At 41.5% G+C, this 12,610-nt stretch overlaps 1 protein-coding gene across 13 annotated transcripts in view; it reads right to left on the reverse strand.

Moving 5' to 3' along the window:
* PAX2 (paired box 2) overlaps window positions 1-12,610 on the reverse strand; it is a 123,399-nt gene that overhangs the window by 43,971 nt on the left and 66,818 nt on the right. For 7 of the 13 annotated variants that reach the window (XM_069240348.1, XM_069240354.1, XM_069240355.1 and 4 more), the window contains exon 6: window positions 2,308-2,361. The exons of the other annotated variants lie outside the window; for them this stretch is intronic. In XM_069240348.1, the coding sequence (XP_069096449.1) occupies window positions 2,308-2,361 (54 nt within the window). The remainder of the gene's footprint in view (window positions 1-2,307; window positions 2,362-12,610) is intronic. 13 annotated transcript variants of the gene reach the window in all.

A 12,610-nucleotide genomic window follows, 5' to 3' on the forward strand; every position in this document is an offset into this window, starting at 1 on the left:
TTTGAACTGTATTCCACTCACAATGGGGTTTGTTTTCTGAGTGAAAAAGGTTGGGGTTCTATCCAAAGTTCCGAAGTCAGAAGTGTTCTTTGTTTAAGACATGTGCCTTCTGTGTTTAGAATTGGGCGTTTGTGAATATTCTTACAGCATTTTCAACACTTTCAGACAAACTCCTAGACCCCTTTAGTACTGAACGGCTATCTTGTCATAGCAGCAATTGCGTGGGGCTGTCCATGGACGTTTACTAAGGTTAGTGAGGGGCAGCAGTTTCTACTGCGTGCTTGCATTTGGCATCCTGGCTACCCCTAGCCTCTGGTGGAGGCAGGGATACAAAGTAATAAATATTTTGTAATTCCTGTTCAATTTCCCCGATTTCTACTAATTTCCCCTTTGTAAAGACCATCAAAAGTATGAGACCTTTGAGTGGCTGATGGTGGAACAAGTGAATACTCTATGATGTCACTGGAGGGTCGAAGTGCGTGTGATGTCACTACTGATAACCGTGGCATGTTTGTCACAGTGAATGGTGCTGTTACTCGATGACTGTGGCAGTGCTTTATTTGTAAATAAATTAGTGCCCGGACCACTCGCCAGGAGGCCACTGCAGCTTGTACCAACCATCGAACGTACCAGTGCTGCCAGTGACAGTTCCAACACTAACCAATAAACAGACCCCCAAAGCTATAAGAATGGCTTGGGCTGCAGGTTTAAGTTATGTTTAATGTATATTCAGTTAAGTAACAACTGTTGTTATGATGATCTCTAAATTAGACAAACACGGCTACCATGTGGTTGACTGATATGAGAGCTGATGTTGACAATTCACACCAGTGCACATAAGTAAAAAGCTAGAGAAAGTCTAGGAGTTCGAATTAATGATTTTTTATTTGACTAAAGTCAAACGGAATAAGGGATGCATGACATCAAATTAAATCTACTGTTCTTATAAAGTATAACAATATGCAACACATTGATTACAAAGTTGAACTATTGTTTGTCAGGTAATTATAACATATCATGTAAAAGATTTTAAAATGTAACATTTCTGCTGTTGGTGGCAGTTGTATACACCAGAGATTGTGGCTTTGGGAGGCATGGAGGACAGAGTAATACCATTCGTGTACCCAACAACCCACAAGACAATATCACTGAGAATGTTAAAAAAAAAACTTGTAGTAACCTTTAACCAACACATGACCTGTGCCACAACTCCCAATTCGCATAAAGGTCCTAGGACACCAACAAGCCAACTAATCTGAAAACTCCTACAAATCAATCAACATGGAGCTACCAAAAGACTGGGTCTTATCTAGTCCGAAATATTTCAGCGTTGCTCAAACTGCCCTTCCCAAAAGGTAACTGACAAACTGCACCAAATGCAAAACAACCCAACTATTCTTTAATGTGATGAAACAAGAGCACACAAAACCCAACTTAAAAACATTTCAATGGCTTCCAACGGATTCTAGGGTCAAACTAGAATCAAATTAAACATTTTCGGTGTCATGTAAAAGGCCCAGTGGTGTAACAGAGGCCCTTGCAGCCCACGCAGTGCGGGGCAGATCCCGAGCTCCCGGGGGATTCCTCAGCTCAGTGCTGTGGCCTGAAAGCTCTTTGGAGTGGGGCCCCTCCATGTACTTTCCAGGGGAGGGCCCCCTCAAGTTTTATTACGCTACTGAAAAGGCCTACTAGAAGTAAGTGTGCTCAGTGTGAGCTGAAGCCATATCCTTCAATGTACCAACAAAAAAACTGATGGTCAGGGCCACTGGAATCATGCGATTCGGCTGTAGTGGCGCTTTCCTAATAGTTCTGGATTTGCCATATTAGCTATTATCTGCTGAACAATCTGCAGATTTTAATACATTTCTTTCTAGCTCAAATAGATAAAAAATTAATAAAATGACCTGTGTGGCCACGCAGTGCAAGCCCTATGCATAGGTTGACTTGTCAACCTTCAGTTGCTTATTACTGTATTTGGGAGTTACATTTGCACTAATGAGGTGAAATCTTTGCCAGTGTTAATATGTAAAACAAAACTAACAAATGTTTGGAGTAATACTGTCAAAAAATGTGCTGCACTAGGTTGCCTATTCTTTTCACATAATTTAGTCAACCTTGATGCATATACACTGCCCAGTTCTCAATCCCACCCTTTCTTACTGACACATCTATTAACCTGGGATGAGAATGGGGAAAACATGATAATATTACCACTACTGTAGGCACAAGTGGGCGTATCGTCTACCCTACCACAGCATGATACAGTCACTGCCCAGAACCCTGACTAACACACCAAAATGAACTCACCAACCCAATGCTGAAGCGTCCGCAAGGCCACATGTCTGACGCTATATAAAAGACCTGTAATAAATAAGTAGAAGACTATGCTATTAGATATGCCTGATCTTCAATTACCAATATACCAGTTTACACATTTTTGTGATCATATAAATGGGTCAAGACTCATAAATGTATACTTATGATGATCATGTTAATTACAAAAACACAAGTATGATTTCAAAGGCAAGTGAGGATCAGAAGATCAGGCAGTCGGACTTCCACATGCTTGTGGGCAATCGCTTGCCTTACACACTGTACCTCCACATTTACTGACTGTCCATTACTGCACATTGAGCATTTCAGAGGAAGGCTAATACACAGGTAATGAAGCCTTAGCGTGCATGTTTAATACAATCTATTGAACGACTGCTGTTAATTTGGCATTTACGATTGGTTGTATGCTACTTTATAGAGGTTGAAAGTATTGACCTACAATAATACTTCATCTGCTACATTGCCTACCACTACATCACAAGGCAAGCTTATTATTATCAGTACATCTCATTCATTACACTTACCTTGCGACCTAGTGGCTAGGTCAATGAACTGGAGACAATATTTTGTCATGTGATATAACACAGGTGCCACAGTTTAGGTATACTGCATATATGACGGTAAACTAATGTTGCTGTGATGAGTGTATTTAACTTCACTTGCGGTGCTTTATATTTTAAGGAGTTGTATAAAAGCAGGGACTATGTTGTGAATGAGCGATAAAGGGACTGGACAAACTGGGCGGCCTGAGCCTGTTGCTGAGGGTATTGTCAATGAAATAATACCTTTCTGCTTGGGCTTTGCAGCTTTGCTGTGTCACTGACCTTACAGTCCAAAGTAAAGGAACACAATTTATCTTTCTGATTGCAGTGGGAATCACTAATGGTTTCAACAACCAGCCCTATGGTGAGTAATTTACCATTTGATGACCAGGCTAGGTTGGCCGTAAATATGTGCATTCTTAATTGTTTATGAGTTTTTCTTAAATAGTAGTTTTGGTAATTGCAAGGCAGACCATAATAAGCTACAGTGTGCGGTAGATAAAGGTGGGTCCTTCAGAGAAGTCATTAATGTTGACATACATGGAAGGTCCGAAATGGGAGAGGGAGATCATATGGTGTCTTCATGAGATTCATGTCTGAGTTATTTTTTTTAATTAACATAAACAAAAACAAATAACACAAATGTGATAGTGTTTATTTAGAGGGATAACACTGTCGAACACAAATCAGGATAAGCAAATGAGACTTGCCTGGAAAAAGCCTACCTTACAAAGAAGTGACATGGAGTTAAGACGAAGCAATACAATGTGGTGCCAGAGGAACGGAAAGTTCAACAAAAGAAGAGTGGTTAAGCCTTTTACGTTTATGTTGAGGTGGAAAGGGACGGAATTAGAACATGACTATGCAACTGCGTCAACTAAGAAGATTTGGGTGGTAGGCCATGCTCCATTAGAAGACCAGAACGAAAGGGTTGAGCTGTGGATTTCTCTGGTGATGAGAGGCATTGTTTGATACGCCTGATAAAAGCAGGTTACCACAAATCAAAAACAACGAGTGGTCCATGTCATGAGTTATGGTTTCCAAAAGGCTCCCAAACTTGAGCCCCAAGTTGAGACCCACATCAAAAATTGAAGAAAAAAAAGAAAGGCTATAGAGAACAATTCCGGATCTAACCACTAGATTGCGGAATATTGCACAGCATGTGAATCCAGAAAAGATTCATACTTAAAAACTCTATGACGCATGCCCTTAAAGATCATTTTAGAAGTATCAGGAGGTAATCCCTTACCTGTCTCACCCTTCCCAGAAAACTAGTAAGTATCGCTCTTAGGTCTCTCGGTAAGCTAACTACTTGTACTAATCTACAGGAGAGGGAGCTGGGAGACTATGAATGGTCAATGGATCTGTGCTGCTTTACTCACAAGACACTGGTTTAACCTCAAGGCTGTTCACCATTCACCATTACTTTATCTAGTATATGAACCCAGAACTCAGGATGCCTCAGGGACTAGATGGCAGGATAGCGCAACAGTAAAAAAGTTCAGTTAACATCCTTTTACCCTAATATATAATATTCTAGTGTTACTGGCCTGCCAAGGCTCGAGGCAGAGGCACAAAAGTGGACATGCACACAAATATGCAGACATCAGAAAAATGCATATATGCACTAACAGGCCTGTGCGCACACACACACATATACATCCCTCTGCTGCAGGACATCTCATTTTCCAGAAGAGGATGGAAATTTCCACCTTGCCCTGTGGTCCACAGTTGACATGTGCAGGGGTTGGAGGCTGGGTGGGTTTGGCAGGAAACATAAAGACCACACCTAAATATCACAACATATCAGAACAACCAAGTTTATCTCACGCTACTTGAACCTAAACCTGTGAAAGCCACCACTGAAAGACAAGTCCTTCACACAAATATAGGGGATCTGACCTGTGGAAGACGGAAATTACTCCACATTGGGGCTTTGTGGGCCTTCGGGCTACCCGGATCGGCTGCCGCGGTGTCACGAGGCGGCTTTCTCCGTCGCCGTGAAAGTCTCCTCTCCCCGCCTCACACCCCAAGCGCCAATACGAAACGCCGGCTTTGTTAGCCCAAAGGACACCAGCAAGGCGAAAAATTACATAGCATGCGCCTCTAACTATGCTTGTTTAGAGAAACTGCTTGCATTTATGAAGTCCCTGGTGCGGAAAGCAGGGTTGCAAATGACTGCATCAGGAGCGACAGTAAAGGCCATTAATTTCCTGTTATGTTTTTCAGTGTTGGGGGCTTTATTAATTTAATTTTACACTGTCGAACAACGGCGAGAGCTGACACCGCCAGACTTCTTTTTTTTATATCAGCACTTCATTCTGCGAGCCTGACATGCCACGCATCCTTGTCTGGAGAGCCTGTGAGACCACGGGCGCCTGCAGCAACGTGCTATCATCTTCAGGAGGCGAGTCACGCGCCTCGTTGTGGGCCCGGAGCCCCTCCTCTGCCACGCCATTCCGAGTTAGGTCTCTCCGACTTAATTCCCGTGTTGTGGCTGTCTGTCTCTGCCCGAGGCTCTCTCTTTCTCCTAAACCCAGTGCTTTAAATGGGCCGGTACTCTCCGGTACTGAGTACCGGCACTTTTTTATTTTGAGAGGGAGAGTACCGGCATATCTCAAGAAAAACGTAATACTTTTAATTGGAGAGTACCGGCACTTCTCAGAAACAAGCAGGTACTCTGATAGAGAGTACCTGCACTTCTATTTTTCCATTTAAAGCGCTGCCTAAACCTGTCTCTTGCTCTCTACCTCCGTTTTCCCTCTTTTTCAGTTTCACTCCATCTATTTCTCTCTCACCCCTTCTCTCTCTCTCCCTTTCTATCTGGACCTCACCCTCTTTCTCTCTCTTTCTCCCTCATTAGTACACTAGTAGAACACTGAGGACGAAGTAGCATCATACAAAAATATTGCGCCAAAAAATACTAAGTACAAAAGGCAGGGAAGTTAATCATGTATAAGTAAGTATAGCATTGCCACACTTAACCCCGCATAGTGCCATGTTATTATTTGATCTTCACGGCACATGGATGTGAAGTTAAGAATAGTGATTTATACTTAACTAGATATACCTTCTTCTACATTATTATGGTTCTCGATATTTGGGCCACAGTATTTTTATTCCATGATATATCTGTCCTCGATTCTGACACTCAGTCCTCTTCACCTCTCCTCCCTGGTCTCTAGCTCTTTGATTAAACAGCGGTAAGAAACTCATGGTCCCCACATAACAGACACTGGGTCCTGGTTTTTGTGTTTGGCTAGGGGGATGAATCATATAAGGAGTTAATTATCTAAGCAACTTCCCAAAGCCTTGGCTGTTACAAAACCAACATGGATGCTGATGATTTCAATTTAACCATCCGATGGAATTAGGGGTACAGCGTGCTGCAGCACCCACATTTAACCTTGAAGAATTTCACTTTCAGAATTAACAATAAAGGGGTCTTTGCGTTTGTCTCCTGTAGCATTTATTGCTTTCACAAAAACAGATTGTCAAATGTCAGGTAACTTCTCCTCAGCCGACCTTCTGACTAGCTGCTAATAATTGTTTAACCTAATGTCTACTTCTCTTATTCAAAGGTGTAGACATTTTGGTAGTGACACCCTTTCTCGGATACAGGAAAATAAGAAAGAAAGTTACAGTACGGTAATGCTTCATAGCCCTCTTATACATAAAACTATTTGCTTTGGTTACAAACTAATCTGTTTTGAGTATTTAAAAAAGTAACAGCACATTGAAATATTTAAGGAGATACATAAAGCTGTGGTGAGATATTTACCAGGTGTGGTATTATCTACCTATTTCAAATTCTATGTCCAGGAATGAGGTATAACACAGAAGCAAGTGTGACCTGAAAAACAGAATGTTATCACATTTCCACATAGAAATGGTGATAGGTTTTACCACACAAACTATTTTCTTGGGGAAAAAATGCACTATGTTTGCGGACGTTTGAGTCCTGATCTAAGTGCATATTTCAGGACAATAACCTTCATTCCACATTTTACCTTTATATTTGTTACCATGCACTGAAAAGTATACTATTAAACCTGCAATTCTCCCCTCCTTTCAGTAAACGGAAAGTCATCATAAAGTACACTTGCTATTGAAGTATCATTTCAATTTTTCACAACGCATTGGGGCCAGTTAACAAAGATATATAAGAATACGAAACGGAGCACTCCAGTAATATTCTTTTATGTATTCCTACATACCTTTGTGATATTCACCACAAAACACACAAAAATTGAAATAAAATGGCAATATTCGGGTCATATTCATATATAATTAGTGCAAATAGAAAGCACTGTGCCGTCTTTGCACGTCTAGTAATAGGGAGTTGGACGTTTTAGGGCAAATTCACAAAGGCATGTATAGAAGAAAAAAATTCCAAATCAACCAGATTACAAGGACATGTAAGAATATTTAAAAGCATTCTCCTGTGATACTACTTCCTATGCCCATAAATGCTTTTTAAATCAGGTGCTATTTATTGAACTGATGTCACTGGCCAGCAACCTCGCAATCAACATTGTTCCAGCGTCTTACTATTTAGTTCATCACATGTACATGTATCATGAGTGGATATGAAACTCTGGAATGGATATGGCATTTTGTACCTATGAAGGACACCCTTGATCAAGGCTATTAAATGAAGTGGAAATCTTTGTATTTATTAACAAAATAATAGCTGACTAGTCTCACAGAAACCTATCTTAGTAAGAACATAACCCAAAACTGTACGGTCTCAAGTACAAAAAACAGCAAGCAAGCTTGTGCTATCACATTCTTTATGAACAAAAAGACAAAGATGGCACTCCCTCCTGGGCATGGAGTGACGATAGTCAGGTATATCATTCAAATCTCTATGGAAGGACCATCAAGATAACTCGGGTCATTTGGTTCTAGGTGGAGCACCCTTGTACTCAGTGAGGACATCATCAAATCAGTTCCTATGATTTCTTACTATCAGTGTATACTTCCAGTTTTGGAGAAAAATGGGTACGGTTACGTCAAAATAAGTGAAGAATGAGAATTAGCCAAACAAGAGGATGTACAACATAATATCAAGTGTCAAAATATCATCATGCAACAGTATTGAGTGCAGAATGTTATCTACCGCTATATCGTCAAGAGAGGTATAAAAGAGTCATTTTTTATACTTAATTCTACATCACCATATCTTGAATATATAAATATTGTTAAGATGAATAGATGTGCGGGCAGAATCGAAAATCTATACTTTCTTCTGTACTTCATAATATAGAAGTAGTTGATATCTTACAGTCACTATTATTGCAAGGCAATATTGCGTATTCAATACTGTCGAGCAGCAGCCGTGAAGAGTCTTCATACGAGCAATTTTCATATGAGCAAGAAGGGATAGCATGACTAAGTAGCGTTAGAAGAAAGGCTTAAGCATCAAAAAATATAACAAGCTCAAACGACATGCAGAGAGATACACTACCAATGGGGTACTCAAGGTATAGTTAGAGGCCATCAGTGTCTGTGTGTCCAAAGTCTGCAAACAATGGGTGAACTATGTCTGAGCCTTTTGACCATTTTCAGTGATCAAGGTCCAGGCGTATAAATTTCAAGGCTCAGGGTCTGATTATGACCTTGGCTGATGGGATACTCCATCACAGAAGTGATAGATATCACATCCGCTGTATTAAAAGTTACATCATATCCTATGGAACTTGTAAAACGGCGGGTGGGATAGCCGTCACGTTTGTGACGGAGTACCCCATCCGCCAAGGTCGTAATCAGGCCCTCAGTCTTTCCTTTGTGACTTGTGGGCTATGGTTAGCTCTATGAACTACATTCACTTAACACATACTACAGCAAAGTTGATCATTGCACCATTTCATTTATTTATTACGTATAACCAGCACTTCACAGACTAACCAATATCTAGGCTTACGACAAAGAAAATCACATTAGTTTCAAAGAGCAATTGGGAGTTAGCAGAACACCCAACCCTGTTTTTTTCTGAGGACAGTGAGAAAATTTTGCTTTGATCAACAGTAAGCTAGTTAAAAAATGTACGTGCCACCATAGAGAACTCCCAATTCCCACAAGAGAAGACTGCAAAGGAGAGGGAGGATTGAGACGGTTGCCTGAAATCTGGCAGGTCAGATATTCAGGTTCAGTGCTGAGCATGGATTAGTGGCTCGGTCAGGATCTAGAGAATTTACTTGCAACTAGTAAAGACCCTTCAAAACAGTATAACTAAAGAAGAAATATGGGCTCACACAAAGAAACCATTGGCAGAAGACTGATAATTTGAACAACATGTTGGTGTAATGTATTCTTGTAAATGTATCATTCCACTTTTATTCGTACAATACACAGGGTTTCCAAGCAACACAAACATATTGGCATTGCAGCTTGCTCTAGTGGCTCCAATTTGGTTTTGAGGGCTGCTTTAAGAGGGCAGTGAGGTAAAGTGAATGTTATCCATGTGTAGAGTGAGATCTTCACCCCTCTGCTGAGACTGTCTGAAGTAATGACAAACCAGGGCTCAGTGTGATCTTTAAAAAAACTGCTATCCATTCGGGAGTTGACTAACACAAAATACAAATCTTGCACAGATCACTACACAACCATAAGGTAAGCTTGTACAACGATTACTATGGCTGGATTCGAGCCAATAGATCAGCAATAAAAGAATCTACATTTTTTGCATTAAACCAGGGAGCACCTCTAACCAATGGATCACCAGGCTCAACCAGGAGTTAACCTTTTCTAAAGCCTGTCCATGAATAAGATGCTAATCCGCGCAGACACCTGAGGTGACACTGTGAATGTAACTTGAGTGACAAGCTCTCAACACGTCCTCGTCCTGCTGAAAATCCCCCTTATGCCTCAAAAGAAAGCCTTTGCCCATATCTGAACATACTTCAATCCTCTACAAATCCATTATTTCGCTAGACTTCACCAGCCTTGTCTAGACATCACCAGAAACAACTGCTGCTCTTTTCCCTGCAGTGTGTACGCCACCGAAACTGGATCTTGGCGGACCCAGAGTCACACTACGGAAACCATATGCCTCCCTCAGCACGTGACCAAGCCGAAAGTCACAAGGCACAACTCCCCAAACCCCAACCCCCCGGCACTGAAATATCTGGTCAGGCCAGGACATGCCTCATATCTTTTGCTGGCTTTGTTTCCTGGAGGTTGCTTGGCAGGCGTATAAAGTCTGGTGGCACCTGTCCAGCCTACCAATGGGAGGACAGAAACTTCATCAAGCGCATTTACTTTAATGTAAGATCCCAGGACTGTGTTCATCACAGAGGCCTCTCTGTGTGACTTGCTTGTTCCCTCCTGCCACTAGCCTTGTGACGGGATAGTCACTGAGCGAGGTCGGCCAGAATTTTTTTTTTTTACCAGAAAATGACAGGGGCATGTCCCAGTATAACTGACAAAGTACAACAAAGGAACCCATCTTTTTATTTAAATACTTATGTATTTTCATTAAGAAAGATACGCAAAATCCACCTATCGCTATGATATGGTTTAGAATGAAGGCACGGGTGGAAGCTGCTCCTATGCAAATTCTGAAATGCCCACTTTTTGGCACCAAAGATTAAGCAAAAGTTCGGAAAAATGTCATAGACCACGGAAACTTCCACTTAATTTGTTTTACTGTTTATCACTTTATAATTAAGTGTATAATTGAAGTATGTTTATTCGTGAGAGCCACACATGACACAACTTCATCTGTTTGTCAACGGGCATCATCATTTTGTTCATTTGCTGACCGCAGGAGCACAATGTAGAAAACCTTGCTAGAAATGAGCCACGGTAGTAACTCATAGTGCAGAGTTCTGTCACAATCATATTTTTTCATAGCAAACTAAATATTGCATTATCTCCTGATTAAAAAGAAAGTAGGTATTTTAAATGCCAACCTCATTAGTACTCCTTGCTTTGAGTTGACCTCAGAAGGGTGACCAGCTCAGTGGTCTCTGCTGGACTGTCCCATGACCTAAAGATTACTCGCCACAGGCCATTATTAGGTGTATTGACGTAATTTTGCCTTAATCTTGTTACTCGAGTTTACATCATTATGCCAGGTGGTGTAATTAACTCGTCTGTGGTAAAGTTTTGTGTGAGAGCACAGGAGCATGGTGAATGGCCAGAACACAAGCAGCTATTGTTCATTGCACTTGGGTTTTTGAGCTATTTTTTAGCGTGAAACATGTTTTTGCATCGAAATTGGAACAGAGGGTGTGTTTCGTTCTACAAAAGAGTCTTAAATGCTGCCTTTGTACTTCATGTAACTTTTGTCAACTTCCACGTAATTGTGCAGCAGCAAATTACACAAATTCCGGACACTGTTAGCCATCATGCCGAGATACCAAGTTGGACAGACCACAATGGGAGAAAAGATTGTGACAGAGTGTGACACTCTATCATGCTTTTGCAATGGTCCCCAATAGATTGAAAATGAGCTGCTGTCAATCTGCCCCTTGGAAAAGGTTGGGATTTCCACTGCCAAGGTCCCTAGGTAGGAGTTCACGGAGCGGTCAGAGCGGCTTGAGTTACTGGCAGGGTTGCTGGCTTCTCTGCTGATTCGTTTCGTCTTTTTCGAGTGCGCGGGTGGTGTGAAGATCACTCACCTGTGCTTGAGGTTCAGCGAGCCTTTAGAAGAACAGCAAACAAGGGAGAGGGGTGAGGGAGTATAGGAAGGGAAACTGCATTCAGGCAACATAGGTGAGGATTGCTCCAGATTGAGAGAAAAACAGCAAAGGCAGACCAATTTCCACAGCTGATATTGCCTTAAGGAGAAAGAGATAAGGGAACGCTGTATTCTAAGAGATGTTACTAAAGTAAGGTAGCCTGGTGAGTTAAGCATCTACATCAGAGGTCTGTGTAAACCTGAAGGCCCCTGGCTCTGTTACTGGTGGGGACAACTAAGCCTTTCCTGTTACCAGAGTCGACAAAATGATAACCATTGCGCTGGTTAATGGAAACACCTGTTTCCCAAAGCAAAGTTCTTCCTATTTTAGCTAGAAATGCTCCCTGCAGCCAGAGTGCTAATATTCTTGCCCCAGGTGGGGATGTTGAGACAACCCTTCTCAATACAGTGCATCAATAAATGCAATGGGGCGTCCTCTTAATCTATGAAAGCTCAGTGGGTTGAGAAAACCACTGCCAGTCCCAAAATCTAATTCAGGGGGGAGCAAGAGATTTAAAACCAACAAATGTGTGAGGTTAGGTCATCTTTAGATTTTAATGGGTGATGCGAAAATCGTGATGTTCCCCAAAAGTTTAGCAAATTGCAATATGTCTGAACAACAGTTCTGCTTTAAAGAGGCTAGGCTGTATTATATTCCACCATATCTACCAGTAAACAATATTAAGTCCCCTCTGAATCAACTTGGGGTCCTGTCTCATCCAGTGCCTTCCCCTCCAGAGCAGCTTTGGTCTCCCCACAGTTACGTTGCCACCCCTGATTTTGAGACCCTCTTTCTCTCTCACCACCTCACCAGGGTATCTCAATGGTAGCCCTCATTTAAGTCAATGAGTATCTTTATTGGCAGGAGCTTTGGAATGCGAGAACCAACCCGAGGAGCAAACTAACAACTTGAGAATGCCTTGAAAGCTAAGGGAACACAGACTGAAAGTTTAATGGATGAACTGGACAACCCTTCATATATACACTGAGTATACTGTGACCACAAGAAACCAGTGATTTGTCATGTAGGTCGCTTCAAATGGATTGT

This window comes from Pleurodeles waltl, chromosome 6, assembly GCF_031143425.1.
Source record: "Pleurodeles waltl isolate 20211129_DDA chromosome 6, aPleWal1.hap1.20221129, whole genome shotgun sequence".
Lineage (NCBI taxonomy): Eukaryota > Metazoa > Chordata > Amphibia > Caudata > Salamandridae > Pleurodeles > Pleurodeles waltl.